The following is a 16,125-nucleotide window of genomic DNA, read 5'->3' on the forward strand; positions in this document are numbered from 1 at the left end:
CTGCGGCAGGGTCAAATGTGTCAGCTGGCCAGGCCCGGAGTGAGGGTCCCTGTGGCACCTGGACAGTGCTCCCCCCCCACCGGCCCCCGCCTGGTCCCACACTGTGTCACGGCCCAGCTGCCAGCCCGGGCCGGGGGCAGATGGAGCAGGTGGGGAGGTGGTGACGCTGCGGACCGGCGCCCGGGTGGGAACACGGGGCTGCACCCCTGCCCGCCCACTCAGCTGCGGCGGGCTGAAAGCGGGCCAGAGCCCGGCGTTGCCGGGGAAACCGAGCGGCAGACACAGGCCCTGCCCAGCAGAAATTCCTCTATTTTTAGCCTCCCAGCTACTTTCAGATAAAGCCCGTGTAGACGGACGAGCTGTCGGGCAAGATAACAGCCCGCTCCAGACCACAGAGATTTCACAGGGTGGGCCTGAGCCTGAGAAAGGCCCTCCCACTCCCCAGAGCCTCCCTCGGCCCCCAGGGCACCCCGGGAAGAGGCCCCCCGGGCTGAGAGGCCCGCAAGGCTGCTGGGGGAGTGGGGGCATCCTGGGAGGCCGAGCGCCCTGTGCCTGGGGCAGAGGGAGCACGGGTTTTGCGGCACAGAATTGGAATCCCGGGCCCGGGGTCCCACCTGGCCGCCCAGCAGGGCCTTGGCCGGCCCGGCCACCATCTCCGTCAGAACCCTACAGCCGCGGGTCCTCGAGCACGCGACCCTTCCTCCCTGCCCACGCACGATGATGCACCTGCGTGCCACGGTCAGCACCTCTGATGTTCCCCCAGACGGCACTGCCCGCCCCCCGCGCGCACCGGGAGGGGTCCTTGGGCACTGGCTGCCGCTGGTCAGTAAAGAAGCCACTTGCCAGCGGTCTACAAACCAGGCGCCAGGGGACCGACGCCCAGCTTCATCCAGGGGGGTGGATGTGAGCCGGATCTCGGGGAGCTCCCGGGGCCGTGCGAACCGCACTGAGCACAGGAGGAGGGGGCAGGGAAGCCCGCAGCCCCCTAGCACCCCCGGAATCCCGCACGGCAGCTCAGGACGGATGTGGGAGAGCGAACGGCCGCCGCGGGTGCCAGCCCCCGGGACGGTGACCGGCAGAGCCAGTGGGGGGCCGGGCCCCTCGCGCCTACCTTGTCTTCTACCCGGTTGAGGCGGGCCCCAATGGTGTTGCTGCCCCGGTCCTTGCTCTTTTCTGTGGGGTAGAGCACCAGAATCAGGGACGCGTGTTGGCACCGGGGCAGGGCCTCAGAGAGCAGGGTGACGGGGGTGGGGGGCTCACCTGGGAGGACGTCTCTGCAAGCTCTTCCCTGGTGGGAGCTCCAGACGTGGGCTGGGCAGGGAGCCCCGTGGCCCACGGCCGCTTCAGGTCTGTGACCACCCAGGCACCCCCCCAACTCAGTCATTCTTGCACTATTTCAAACGTTTTTTTTATTATTCTTACATTTGTTTTGGTTTTGGTGATCTGTCATCAGTGACGGGACTCGCTGAGAGCCCAGATGACGGTTTGCACTTCTGAGCAACAAAGTTCTTTTTAATTAAGGCGTGCACGTTGGTTTTGCAGACATATGCCGTCGCACACAGCAGACTACAATATGATGTAAACGTAACTTTTACGTGCACTGGGAAACCCTAAAACCCTTCGGCTCACTTTATTGCGATATTTGCTTTATCGCGGTGGTCTGGGAACGAACGTGGACCTTCTGTGCCCCCTGTCCCCCGCCCCAGGCTGCACTAGCCCTGCCCAGGCCGAGCTGCCCTGCCTTCTGGCCCCTGTGTGAGCCACGGCTCCCGCTTGACCTTGGGCTAGGCCGATCCCAAGGAACTTCCTAGTGTGACCGTAGCCCCGCTCCAGAGGACACGAGGAGTCAGAGCTGGAGGATGGCATCCCCCTCACTGCTGCTGATGGTCCCTCGGGCTCTGGGCTGGCTACTCACCCCCCGAGCCCCCTTCCCCAGGTCTCCTCCTTCATAGGATACGGGTCACGTTTCTACCTCTAGATCTTTGATGGCCCAGAAGGCCTGCTGTTTAAAGGGACCCACGTGGTTCCTTGCACTAACTGAAACTTTCTTTGTAGGGCACGTAATTCCAGGGCACTTGGCTCGGGGTTGGGTCCACCTGGTCCCCTCTGGCGTGTTGAGTGTCCTGTACCTCTGAGGCCCTGGTGGCCCATTCTGGTGGGGAGAGGCAGGTGAGGGTGCTGGCCACCCTATGTTGACGTGGGAACCCACCTGAGACAGAGATGAAAAGGGACGGCTTCCCGATGGACTGGTCCAGCCTGGGAGGGAGACAGACGGGGACGAGCTCGTGCTGGGCCTGGGCACCGCGCATGCACTCAGCCCGCTGGTGGGTGGACAGACAAGGTGCCCAGCAGCGCGACAAGCCACCCACCCCTTTCGGGGGCACCTGCAAAGCTGCCGGGGGCTTTCCAGGCCCCAGAGTCTGTACTACTATGGGCAGGGGGCTCGGGGGGGGGTGGAGCAGTGGCTGGAAAGCCCCTTAGACGTACCCCCTGGGCAGCGCAGGGCCTCAGGACTGCCCAGTGTCCTGTCATTGTCTTGTAAGCGGCCCAGGCCACGTGCCTCAGCCACACTCAGAGAGAACGTCCCGCGAGTGAGCCCTTCCAGAGCGAGGCCAGGTTGCCGAGATGGGTGGGCTTCATATCCCTAGAGCGGGTTAGCCATGGGGCTGGGGGGGGTGGGGAGCAGCCCGAGGACAGGCCCGGTGTCCCAGCCATACCCTGTGACACAGGCCGTTGGGTTCCCAGGCTAGCCCGCAGTAGAGGCACAGCTGGCCTGAGCCTGCGCAGGGCCCAAGGACCATGCTGCCTCCATGGGAACGAGGGCTCCGGGCTCGAAGCCAGAGCCTGGAACACGGTGGCTCCCAGTACTTAGGGTTCGCGGCTCCGGGTCTAGGGCTGGGACAGCCCAGGGTGCAGACCCGGGGGGGGGGCGGGGCTTTGCCCCTGGCAGTCTCCCGGGCGGTGGGCGTGTCTTGGGGCGGGGCCTGGCCCTTGCCCGGAAGTGGGGGGTAGGAGGCCCGTGCTGTGGGTGGGGCGGTGGGAAGGGCTGCCCAGGGTCGCGCCGAGGAGGGGTGGAGCAGGGGCCGCCAGGCCGGTGCGGGAGGGGGCCCCACCCCCCCCCCCCCCCACCCCGCCGACCTCCCTGTCCTGGGATCCCGGCAGCAGCGCCCACCTTCTCTGCAGCTCTTTGATGCGCACCATGAGGTTGAGGTGGCCCTGGGAGTACTGCTCGATGACGTCCCGCACGTCGTAGGGCTTCCGCGCTTGCTGTAGGGCGGAAAGATGCGTCACCCCGGGCCCCGCGGGCAACTCGCAGGGAAGCCGCCCGCCTCCAGGGGCCCCTTGTGGGTTTAAGGAGGTTACCCCTGGGGCCCAACAGGGCAGTGCTGGCCCAGCAGGCCCTCTCCAGTGGCTCGGCTGCTCCAGTCTTGGTCACTGGGGCTGGGTGATCCTGGGCCGGCGCTTGGCCTCTCTGGGCCTTAGCTTCCCGCTCACTCACCGCAGGGGCCTGCCTGCTTTCCCTTTCCTGGTTACCAGCCTCTGTTCTTGGGAAGAGCTGGTCCTGCTGATGGGCACACAGCTCTGTGCAGCCACTGTCCCCCTGGCCCCAAGCTGAGCCTGGACACACTCGTGGACAGGTGCGCCCACTGTTCTCAGGGAGGCGGCGGGGGGGGGGGGGGTGGCCACCTCTGCCCTCTTCCCAGGTAGTCTCCGCGGCAGGTGGAGGTGGCCTCAGGTGACAGCCTCAGCCAGCCGTGCCTCTCTCTGGCACAGGCCGCCTGCCGGACTTCTGAGGCCGCCAGGGCAGAGGGGCTGTTTGCACAGCAAGCCTGGGGCCGTGCAGGGCAGGGCAGCTGACCCCAAGGCACCTGGGCTTGGTGCCAGCTCTGAGCCCGTAAATGCACGTGGGGCTCAGGTGAAATCACCAGAAACCACAACAGAGAGAATGAGGCTTCTTATGATGCCAGTGAAACCTCAAGCCGCATTTATGGCCCCGTTCCCAGGAGCCCGTGGGCTGAGGGTCTCCTCCAGGTAGCAGCAGGCCGGCTGGATGGGGGTTCGATGGCCCGGGAGGCCCTTCACCCACACAAGCCAGCCAGAGCCGCGTGGGGACGTAGAACCCGCCTACCCAAGGGCCCAGGGTCCTCGTTAGCACTGAAGAGTCCACGTTAGCAATGAGTTTGGGGGTGCTGCCTCTTGCTGGGGAGGGCAAAGGCCCGGACATCTTGGTGCAGCAGGCCGGCTGGGTCAGAGGCCAAGAAGGAATGAGGTGCAGATACCCCACCCGATGTCAGGGCCGGCTCTCGAGGCTGGGGGCCCCTGGGGACATGTCCCCCTGCCCACCTGAGGCCTCCCCTCCTTGGGGTGCCCTCTCCCCCTGAGACTGGGGCTACCCTAGTCTGAGGGCGTGGCCACCCCTGCTTCCCCAGAAAGACGGGCCCCCCTGAGGGCACCTCCTTCAGATCCCTGGGTACCCTTCTGACATGCCCAGGGGCTCTGCACTCAACACGGGCACCCTGGCATTATGCTTGCCAGGCCCAAGGAGGTCCAAGGAGAGGTCCAAGGCAGGACCTTGGAGGAGGTCCAAGGCAGAGGCCTCCCCCTCCCAGGGGCCCAGGGGGTTCCTGCGCCCCACACGATCTACCGGGGGGGCCCTCACAGGCAATATACAGTCCTTCTCCGGGCCCCGAGTCAGGACCCTGAGATTGGCGGGACTGGGATTGCCCTGATCTTCCCCAAACCATAGCTGTGCCCCCAGCAGAAGGGCCTGCAACCGTGCGGGGCCCCAGAACCACCCGTGTCACCTTGTGGGCCGCATGCCAGGCCTGTCCCGACATCACAGGGTCGGGCACGGGCTGGGACTCCAGGCCATCCACACTGAGCTGAGTGACGGTCATCAAAACAACACTTGGGTACGGGCTAGTGCTAATGTCCCCAGATCTTGGTTTTTCCTTCTGTGCGATGGGGGATGCCGATCCCTGACCGTCCCTTCTGCAAGATGGGAATGGGAATGTCTGCTCGTCCCTTCCGTAAGAGTCTGAGCTCTTCCTTGGTGCACGCTGAAGGCGGCCCTGAGTCATGACAGCCTGCTGTGGGCCAAAGCTCTTTGTGAGGCATGTGGCACCTACAGGCGTGCCGTGAGGTCTGGGGCAGGCTGGGACACTGGCTGGCTTCAGAGTTCAAGGTGGTGCAGGCCTGGCCTGGGGTGGGGCACATCCCTGTGCCGGGCTCCCAGACAGGCTGGAGGTCATGGAGGGTGGTGTGTAGGGAGACCTGGGCACCTGAGCGTGTTGGGACTTTGCCGGGCACAAATGTGCCTTTGGGCAGGCACGGGAGTGCGGGAGCGTGTCCGCCCGCAGAGGAGGGGGCGGCTCTCTGGGCGTGGCTCGGGGTAAGGCTGCTGGGCACGGCCCCGCCCACCTCCCCTTGGTCAGAGCGTAGACCACAGAAGGGTCAGTGACGCCAGCTGAGACCCAGGTCCCGTGGCCCAGTGGGGCCCCAGGCCCTCTGAGACTTCTCTTAGTACGGATGAGTCCCCCAGGGTCTGGTCCCCACTCCTGGAGGCCTCTGTCAAAGGGGCTGCCTGGGGCCCAGCTGCAGAAACCATCTCAGCTTTCTCTCCAGAGCTAGTTTCCTCGGCCGCAGCAGCCGGAGCCTGAGATGAGCTGAGATAATGCAGGGCCGACCAGACTGACCGACGGTGGACACGGGAGTTCAAGGCAAACTCGGAGGCCTACGAGGCTCTGGCTCCTCTGGCCAGACACAGGGGCGGCCCGCTGGGCACTTATCGGCCAGCCAGCGAGGCAGGCGGGGGGCCACCCGCCGCGTCTGCGGCCCCTGAGGCTGGGGGCGGGGCGGGGTGCGGGGGCAGGCAGACAGACAGACAGGCTGTTGTGGGGGGAAGGGAAGGCATCCCTGACAGCTGGGCCTGGGCCGGAGCCCTGCAGAGCTCCTCCCTGCCAGGGGCTCCCCCCCCCCCGCCACCCACAGCTACCTTGTGGGTCCCTCCCTGGCAACAAGGGCCAGCTGGTGAGGCTGAGGTCACCCCTGTCCCCGCCTTGCCTGAGAGCCCGTGTACCCCACAAGAACAAATCGCGAGGCTCTCAGAGCCTCTCCATTCAAAGGGCCCCACCTGCTTTACTCGAGGCCCCAAGGGTCCTGTGCATAGGGGTGCGTCAGAGAGCAGGGAAGGTGGGGCTGCCCGGCCTGCTTCTGGGGGCCTCCCAGGCCACGCAGGGCCCTGGCCCGTGTTGTGCGGCAGGCAAGGGGAACCCCAGCCTGGAAGGAAGTACAGGGCCCCTACTGCCCCTACTGATGCAAGCAGGTAGGTTTCTTGCCTGCATTTCAGGGACAGGGTGCTCCCCGAGTCAGCTCCAGCCCCTGAACCCCGTCTGCCAGGGACAAACTTTGTCCTGAGCGGGAAGCTGCCCGCGTTACCCCCGACCGGGGCCTGCCAGAAGCCCCGAGTTTCTGCCTGCCGTGCTGGGTGTGCTTAAATCCTGGCAACAGCACCCCCCCCCCCCGGAAGCCCGCTGTCCACCCTGGCACAGCCGACCCCTACCACTGTTCCTGCTGTGCTCAGGCGGTAGGCCCGGCCCTGGAGCCTCAGGGGCCTGGCTTCTCGGGCTGGGGGCCATCCCCATCCTGGAAGATGCCCCATGGAGCCCTCTGCTCCACCAGGCTGATGTCTGGTATCAGCTGTCACTGCCAGGCTGCTCGCCAGTGAGGGCGGTGCGTCCCGGTCCTTCCCCGGGTCCCCTTGGTCCTGCCCAGACCGGACCCCTGGAGGGCGTTCCCGCAGCTGCACACCGCTCGTTAGTGGGGGGTGGGAGGCTCGCCGAGGGGTGCTCCTGGGGCTCGGATCAGTGGTGGTCGTCTCTGGGGAAGATGCTCCCCAAAAGCTGGCTGCGTGTGATGGCCGTGTGCGGGACGTGAGGACGCCGTCTCACGCCAATCTCTTGGGCTCTCGGTTCCCGTTACGGATGGGGAAGAACCGCTGTGGACCTGCCTCCAGAACCCCCCACCGAGTCGGGCTCCGTGGCCCAGGTGGGTGTGGGCTCTGCCAAAGGGGCAGCGTGGAACCCGCAGCCGGGAGCAGGACACAGGGGCACGGGTTCTCGCCCCAGCCCTGCGGGATCCGCGCTGGGGGAATTGAGCAGGTCAGCCCCCGCCCTTCCCTGCTTGGGGCTCTGGACGCTGCCACTGCTCTGGGTGGCCCCCAACCCCCATTCCAGCGGGCAGTCACTTTTTAAAGGCGTTGGTGGCCAAGCCTTCTGGAAAGAGAATGAGCAGCCCCGCGGGTCCCCGTTTCTGAAGTCTACAATGCTCTCAGAGTGAGGGCTGAGCCCGGGACCTCCTCAGACCAAGGACTGTCCCCACAGCAGGAGGAAGGAGCTGTGCCTGCTACCAGCTGGCTTTCTTCTGGGGGCCCCAGAAGACCCAGCCCTGGACGGACAGCTGATGGGGGACGGGAGCCCTCGGGCCCCAGCCCCACCAGCCGAGGAGCCCCCCACCCCCCTGGGGCAGGCAGGGCGGGGCTTCCCTTCCGTTCTCCTGACTCACGTGGGGGGTGGTGGAGAACAGGGCCAGGAGCACTGACTGCATGGGACGGGGCTCCAGGGACTAGGGGACCCCACTTCCTGCCCAGGTGACGTGGGGTGGGCTTGGCACACTGTATGTCATTGCCATCATCAGTCGGTCACCTAGGGGAGGGCTGCGTGAGCCCCTGAGGCTCTGTGTGCATCCGGCTCCAGGCTGGACCCTAGGGCAGTGTCCTCCCAGGGGCCCGCTGTCTTAGGGGTGGAGAATGACGTTGTTTCAGGGTATCTGATGGGTGAAGGGTCGGGTCTAGGCTGTGGTAGGGTATGGAGGCCTCGTAGTCTTGGCCGAGGGTGGACGAGTGGCTGCCGGGGCTGGCCAAGGGCAGGAGGGCTGAGCGTAGGACTCACCTGGAATTTCTTCTTGGCCACAAAATACTGCATACGCCGGATGACCTTGATGGTGGCCCGATGGTGCTCCCGCAGCCTGTGGCAGAGAATGGAGAAGAGGCATGAGTGGTCCCCCTGGGACGGTCATCCTGCGCCCGGCACTCTCAGCATCTCGGCGTCTTCCCAAGTGCCTTCTGCGTGCAGGCTGGGCCCTTCCAGAAACGCGGAGGATGTTCACCCCACGGGATGGAGGTCTTCGAGACTCCATCCTGGCAGGGGAAGAGAGCAGGCCAGAGGCAAGAAGCTTTTAGCCAGCAGGATGAGCCCAGAGGGACCCTTGCCTCGTCTGTTGCTTGGAAATGGTGCGGGAGTCAGAGTCCTGGGTTCATACGGGCTGTGCCCCTAACTCACAGCAGAACCACAGAAGCTTCTTTCCACCCTTGGGCCTTCAGGCTCCTCACCAGTATAATGGGGAAGGAGTACAGTGGGTGCCTGAAGCCCCTCCCCGCTGGAACGTTCCCTGTCGCCACACATGCGTACGTGCTCGGAAAATGTAAGGGCTACAGAAGGAACAAGCCGGAGGCAGTCACTGCCTGAGCCACTGTGTCAGGAGATTGTATTGTCTCCCTGTCAAGTCCCTTCTAGAAACAAAGATCCTTCCAGAAACATGGCTGATGGTGTGCATAGAAAGACGTCTAGAAGGAAATACACCTGCACGGAAGCCGTGCGGCTTCGGCCACGCAGCCCGCGTGTGACCCGACCTCTGCCAAGAACCCCCACGAGATGAAGGAACAAACCAGCACAGTGGTGTGACGGCTGTGGGGCGACACAGCGATGTGAAGGGTTGAGATCCCGGAAAAGAGACCGACCACACGGGCCGTGCGTGTGGCCGCACGTCTCCTCCTTTGAGCACTGATGCATTTGTCGTGTAGCACACAGAGCCAGGCTCGTCGGGCTGGGGAGACAGACAGGGGAGTCCAGGGCCACAAAGACACCCAGGACTTGGGGGGACGGGAGCCCCTGAGCCGTGAGCCCCCTTTCACAGGATGTCCCCTTGAAGCATTTGTGGATTAAGCTACACAGGCGTGGGGTAAGATTCTAGGAGGGTAAAAAGCTAAGCAGACAACTTGCAGACTTATGTCACTGCGGAGAGGAGCACTGGGGTTCAGGGTCTACCCAGGAGATGGGACCCTGGGACACCCCAAGCTTTCAGTCGAGACCCCTACGGCCTCAAATCGTTTCCGTCTCCACCCGGAGCAAAGCACCCTGCCCTGTGCCCTTTCCACACTGGAGGAAGACCAGATCATCTGCGGGGAGATAGCAGGGAGCCTGTACGTGGTTTTTTACGCTCAAAAGACCGACAGCCAAGGGAGAAAACAGACCACAGAAACAGATCTGAGGATGTGACGCAGGCGATGTGCTGCGTACTCGTAGCTGCTCCATCAAGCGACGGCTCTGCTCTTCCCACTCTGCGAGTTTGGGGGAACCTGACGCCTGTTCTGACAAAAAGAATGCTGGGAAGCCAGCATTCCTGGAACGCGGCTGCGTGAACCCGTCTGAGCCGGCTGGCCGGGGCAGCCACACGGAGGAGAGTGGGGACCCCCAGTCAAGAGCCAGCATCAAGCAACACACACATGGGCGAGGCTGCCCCTGACCATCCAGCCGCAGTTAAGCCGCCAGATGGCTGCACCCGCACGAACACGCACACGAAGCCGGCGGAACGACCGCCCAGCCGAGCTGACCCCAAATTGCTGAGCCACAGAATCGTGAGCAAGAAAACGGGTTGGGGTCTTTTTAAATTTTTTATTTTTATTTATTTTATTTTCTATTTTGAGAGAGAGAGAGAGAGAGCGAGCATGTGCACACACAAGCGGGGTCGGGGGGTGGAGGGAGAGGGAGAGAGAGAGCCCCAAGCAGGCTCCACACACAGTGCGGAGCCCCACGCGGGGCTGGACCCCACGACCCTGGGATCATGACCCGAGCTGAAATCAAGAGTCAGACGCTCTACCGAGTGAGCCACGCAGGTGCCCCGAGACCCTCAAACACACGGTGCTGGTTCGGGGACCGGGCATCGGATAAAGGCAGGAAACAAGGGGGGATGCCGTCACTCATCACATGAGACCCTGACGTGTCCTGTAGGGGTGAGTGAACCTTGTGCTGGGACTTACGACCCGACGACAGCCTGTTGCGGACTGAAGACGGGTCAAGATCTTCTGTAGTTCTCCCAAGCAAGAGGTGAGGTCCCCCGTGGTGGGAGAGGGCCGTGAGTCTGAGCCGTGATCTTGAGACCTCGCAGCTCCCACCGTCATCCCGTTGGAATGCTGCTGCTCCACGGATGTGTCTGAGCGAGGCTGCTGCCGGGCTGCCAGCCGGGCAGCTCCGGACACGTGTGGTTGGAGGAGACCACCCAGTCCTGCCCAGCCAAGCCCAAGGGAGACCACCGGACGGGCAGCCCAAATGCTGACCCACGGACGCATGAGCAAACAGACAGCTATGGTTTGCTTCAGAGCTTTTACATGAGGACTTTAAAGTAACCACGGCAGGGGCACCTGGGTGGCTCAGTTGGTTAGATGTCCGACGCTTGATCTCACCACTGGTGGGATCGAACCCCGAGTCAGGCTCTGCGCTGACAGGAAGGAGCCTGCGTGGGATTCTCTCTCTCTCTGCCCCTCCGCTGCTTGTCCACACATGCACCCCCTCTGCCTCTCTCTCAAAATAAATAAATAAGCTTAAAAAAAATAAAGATCATGGGTTCAAGAAGATAGAAGGAGAATTTCACCAGAGAAATGAAATCTGCGGTGAAAATAATAAAATGGAAATTCTAGAACAGAAAGGACAAGGATGGAAGGTAAGGATGCAGCAGAAGCATTTGATGGCAGAGTGGGCACGCGAGAACTGGAAGGGCACAGGCAGGTGGGAGCACGGGGACACAGCAGAATTAAACACACACAAGAAGGTAAGATGAGGGACATCTGGTTAAAAGTTCGTGTACGTGTGGAATCCCAGAAGGAGAGGGGACAAGTGGAGACTCGGTGGCTGAGAATTTTCCAGAAACGATGGAACACATCAGGCCGCAGATTCAAACAGCTCTTTAGATCCTTGGGCTTACGAGAGTAATGCCGCTGAGCAACAGGGAAGGTCACAGCAGCAGTGGAGGAGGGGATGGCACATTATCCTGATGACTGGATGAAAGTCGGGTGACATCTTTAAAGTGCACAGGGAAGCATTCGAGACCCATCAAATATACCCTGAAATATGAAGATGAAAGTTGGGGCGCCTGAGTGGTAGGCGTCCGACTTCAGCTCAGGTCATGATCTCACGGTCTGTGAGTTGGAGCCCCGTGTCGGGCTCTGTGCTGACAGCTCGGAGCCTGGGGCTGCTTCGGATCCTGTGTCTCCCTCTCTCTCTGCCCCTCCCCCGCTCACGCTCTGTCTCTCTGTCTCTCTCTCTCAAAAGTAAATAAACATTTTAAAAAATTAAAAAAATATGAAGACGAAAGTAAAGTAAGCAAGTCCTATAGGATTCTACTCGGATGAGGTCCCTAGAGGAGTCAGATTCATAGAGACAGACAGCAGGATGGTGGGATCCAGGGGCTGGGGGAGACGGATGACAGTTGGTGTTTAATGGGGACAGAGTTTCCATTTCACAACATGAAAAAGTCCTGGAGATGGATGGTGAGGACAACTGCATGACACGTGAATGTGCTCAATGCCCCTGAGCTGTACACAAAAATGGTTAAGATGCTACATTTTATGTTATGTATATTTTACTACCAAAAAGAAAAAGAAAAAAAGAAAGGAAGGAAGGAAGAAAGAAAGAAGGAAGGAGAGAAGGAAGGAAGGAAGGAAGGAAGGAAGGAAGGAAGGAAGGAGAAAGAAAGAAGGAAGGAAGGAAGGAGGAAGAAAGGAAGGAGGAAGGAAGGAAGGAAGAAGAAAGAAGGAAGGAAGGAAGGAAGGAAGGAAGGAAGGAAGGAGAGACGGAAGGAAGGAATGAAGGAAGAAGAAAGAAAGAGAGAAGGAAGGAAGGAAGGAAGGAGAGATGGAAGGAAGGAAGAAGAAAGAAGGAAGGAAGGAAGGAAGGAAGGAAGGAAGGAAGGAAGGAAGGAAGGAAGGGAAACCAAAACCAAGAGAATTCACTGCTAGGAGATCCGCATTGGAAGAATGACTCAGGGGACTCCCCGGGCAGAGCAAAATGATCCCAGAAGGAAGCATGGGAATACAGGAAGGAATCAAGGACACATAAAAAGGCAGATTTATGAGAAAGTTTAAATTTGTATTGACTTAAATAGTGAGGTTTCATGAGGTTTAAACATCACTAGAGACCAAGAGGGATATTTTATAATTGAAGAAAAAAAAAAAAGGTCAGTTTGGTAGAAAGATATCAATCCTAAATCTGCATGCAGTTAAAAATGGGATACACACATGTATCTGTATAGCATAGCTGAAATGCGTGATAAAAATAGCATAAAAGGCAGAGGGTGTTGATGGAGTCACACAGCTGTGAGCACCTTGTGCTGTCAGGGAAGTGGCAAAAGTGCTAATTTGAGGTCAACCCTGATGAGTCAAGATGTCGACCACTGATGGAATAATACAAATGTGTAAATGCAACAAGCTAACAGAGAATACAAATTAAATAGTATCAATATTTGATTAACCCAGAAGCAGGAAAGGAGATAAGAAAGAAGTGAGGGGACAAAGGGGGGATGAGTGGAAGGCAGCAGAGTGCGTGCACTGCAACAGGACAAAGCATTCCAATTAAAGGACCAACACTGGCAGACGGGGCTAAAAATATAAAGACGTAGAAAGCGTGACAGCAAAAGGACAGAAAAAGAGATGTCGTGGTGTAGCCAAAAGGGAGCTGGTATAGGTAAACTCTATCACACAAAGTAAACTTTAAATATAACCAGAGATAAAGAGAGATATTTCATAATTTAAAAGGTCATCACTCTGGTAAGAAGATATCAATTCTAAATCTGTATGCACCTAAAAACATAATCTTAAAATACATAAAGCAAAACTGGCAGAACTAAAAGGTAAAAGAGAACATGCACCATCATGGGGGGAGATTTGAATACACCTCTGTCGGCAACTGATAAAAAGCAGTCAAACCATAGACAGAGAGATGAATTTAGACAACATGAGTGGCAACCTGACCTAGTCAATATTTACAGAGCGCTGCTCTCAATGGCTGAACAGCACATAAGCTTTCCAAGTGCGCACAGAACACTTACCCAAACAGACTATATACAGGGCTCTAAAAGCAAGTTCTAACAAATTTCAAAAAAAAAAAATTCAATCACACAGGGATGTTCTCTGACCACAGTGAAATTAAGTTAAAATCAATAAGGAAAAGATAACCAGAAATTCTGAAGTGTCTTAGAAATTAAATGATACAAGATCAAATAGAAAAATCTACTAAGAATCAGAAAGTATTTTGAACTCAATAATGATAAAAATGCCACATATCACAGCTAAATGAATGGTTGAGGTACCATGAATAAGTCCTTAGAGAAAAACTGATGACCTTTAATGTATATATTAGAGAAGAGGGAGGCTGACCTCTGTTTTAAGAAGTTTAAAAAAAAAATTAAACCCAAAGAAAGTTGATAGAAAGAGATAATACAGAGTATAACTCAATGAAATAAAAAATGAACCTTACGTTAAAAACATCAGCAAAGCCAAATTTTGATTCCCTGAAGAAACTAATGACATTGACAAACTTTTGGCAAGAGTGACCGGGGAACCTGGGGCTGCAAATCACCAACGGATCAAAAATTGAACATCTTTATAGACCTCGAGGATCAAAAACTCTACTCAGAGGATATTATGTACAAACATAATTTTGATAGCTTAGTTAAAATATATCAATTCCTTAAACATAATATATAAAAACAGACACAAGACATAAAAACTTCAAAGTTCCCAGTATGAATTACATAAGTTACATTTGGAATTTTAATCATCTTTGCACAAAATAAACAAACAAGGGACACCTGGGTGGCTCAGTCGGTGAAGCATCCGACTTGGGCTCAGGTCATGATCTCACGGTTCGTGAGTTTGGGCCCCGCGTCAGGCTCTGTGCTGACAGCTCGGAGCCTGGAGTCTGCTTCAGATTCTGTGTCTCCCTCTCTCTGTCCCTCCCCTGCTTGCACTCTGTCTGTCTGTCTGTCTCTCTCTCTCAAAAACAAACATTAAAAATTTAAAAAAATAAACAAAACTTTAAATCTAGGTGATTTTATTAGATTCTTCTAAACATTTAAGGAAGACATAACACCAGTTTTATACAAATCTTTTGGAGGATTTTTATGAAGCAGAAGGCATCTCACAGGCCAATCTTTCATAACTGTAGGCGCAAATGTCCTGCCCATAATAGCAAGAATCTGAACCCAACGCTGTCTACAAAGACATATGCTAGATGAGGTCTGATCCACTTATCCAAGGTTGCATTAGCATCCAAAAACCAACCCACAGAATAAGCCACAGAATGAGTAAGAATAAATTATATTTATTTTATAATCACAGAATAAAATCAACAATCAACAGAATAAGCATAAGAAAAGACATGTGATCAATTCAAAAGATCAGAGAAACATCTGATGAAACTCAAGACCCACTCACAGTCAGAAACGCGACTGAGAAGCAACCCGGAACAGAGGGAAGCTGTGTTATGTAGAAAGCAAATACATGCGGGAAACCAGACAAAACCCGGTAGAGTGAACATCATACTCCACAGTGAGACATTAGACACCTTCCTTCTGAGACAGCGAGCCAGGCAGGGTCGTCCACTCTCACCATTTCTATTTGACATCATCTTGAAAGCCTCGGCCAGCGCGTCAAGGGAAGAAAAAGGAAACAAAAGACAGAAGAACAGGATGGGAAAAAAAGTAAAACCATCATTGCTTGCAAATGATGTAATCATAGATGTTTAAAAAAAAAATCTCCAGAATCTTCAGACAAACCATTCTATTGCCCGATGAATTTAGCAAGAGCACTGGTTTTAAAGACAACATGCAAAAACCAAGGGCATTTCTATATGCTAGTGGCAATCAGAAAAAAAAAATAAAGAGGTTCCAATTACAGCAGCATCTAAACCATAAAATGCCTCAGAATAAATCTATCGGAGACGAGCGAGGTCTCTACACAGAAACACTAGTGAAAAACAGGAAAGAAGCCATGAATTAATTCAGGATACAAGGTTTACGAGCTGGAAGATACCGTATCTGTAAGGCGCTAATTTTGAGGTACGGATTCGATGTGACTCCAATCAGTCTCTGAATGCTTTTATTTTTAAAAAAAAAAATTTTTTTTTCAACGTTTATTTATTTTGGGGACAGAGAGAGACAGAGCATGAACGGGGGAGGGGCAGAGAGAGAGAGGGAGACACAGAATCGGAAACAGGCTCCAGGCTCCGAGCCATCAGCCCAGAGCCCGACGCGGGGCTCGAACTCACGGACCGCGAGATCGTGACCTGGCTGAAGTCGGATGCTTAACCGACTGCACCACCCAGGCGCCCCTGAATGCTTTTATTTGTTAATATTTTGGGGGGAAATTTCAAGCAGATTCTAAAATATTTACAGAGACACAAGGAGCCCCAAGCAGGCAAAACAGTTTTGAAGAACAACGAGCTCGGCAGATTCGCACGACGGAGCTCAAGCCTCACCGCCAAGCGTCAGGGAGGAACGGAGGGTATCAGTGGAGGCAGTCTTAGGTCGCACTGTTAATCAGGTGACATTAGATTCGATCGATGGCGATCTCAGCGGAACAGCCCGGAGCATACAGAGGTACAAACACATCCACGCAATCACTTGGCTTGGAACCAAGGCACGGTTTCAGTCCAGCGGGGAAAGAATGTTCTTTTCGATAAACGGTCCCGGGACAAAGCGGATATCCATACGGAAAAGTGCGGGCCGTGGTTCCTGCTACACGGTTATAAAAGTAATTCTGGCGAGGCTGGACACCTAAACGGGACGGCGAAGACCATCCCGGAGAACACGACAGCAGGATGTGGCTGCGGGACCTCGGGAACGGCCGAGATCTAACCCAACACAAAAGCACCGACAATAAAAGGCAAATATTTGACCACTCGGGCTTCCTTAAAGTTAAGAGCTTCTCTATACGGAAAGACATCATCGAGAGAATGAACAGACCCTCTAAGGCTGGTGGAGGACTTGTATCCAGAAAGTATCAAGAACGCCTAC

At 56.6% G+C, this 16,125-nt stretch overlaps 1 protein-coding gene across 9 annotated transcripts in view; it reads right to left on the bottom strand.

Moving 5' to 3' along the window:
- Positions 1-16,125, bottom strand: part of KCNQ1 (potassium voltage-gated channel subfamily Q member 1) — a 321,574-nt gene that overhangs the window by 71,966 nt on the left and 233,483 nt on the right. For 5 of the 9 annotated variants that reach the window (XR_006714357.1, XM_045486311.1, XM_045486305.1 and 2 more), the window contains 4 exons: positions 7,950-8,025; positions 3,173-3,267; positions 2,210-2,256; positions 1,112-1,173 (listed from right to left, as the gene is read on the bottom strand). Coding sequence is in view for 8 of the 9 variants with exons in the window: in XM_045486311.1 (XP_045342267.1) it covers positions 1,112-1,173; positions 2,210-2,256; positions 3,173-3,267; positions 7,950-8,025 (280 nt within the window). In the remaining variant the exon portion in view is untranslated. The remainder of the gene's footprint in view (positions 1-1,111; positions 1,174-2,209; positions 2,257-3,172; positions 3,268-7,949; positions 8,026-16,125) is intronic. The other 4 variants (XM_045486309.1, XM_045486307.1, XM_045486308.1 and 1 more) reach the window with 1 other exon arrangement.

This window comes from Leopardus geoffroyi, chromosome D1, assembly GCF_018350155.1.
Source record: "Leopardus geoffroyi isolate Oge1 chromosome D1, O.geoffroyi_Oge1_pat1.0, whole genome shotgun sequence".
Lineage (NCBI taxonomy): Eukaryota > Metazoa > Chordata > Mammalia > Carnivora > Felidae > Leopardus > Leopardus geoffroyi.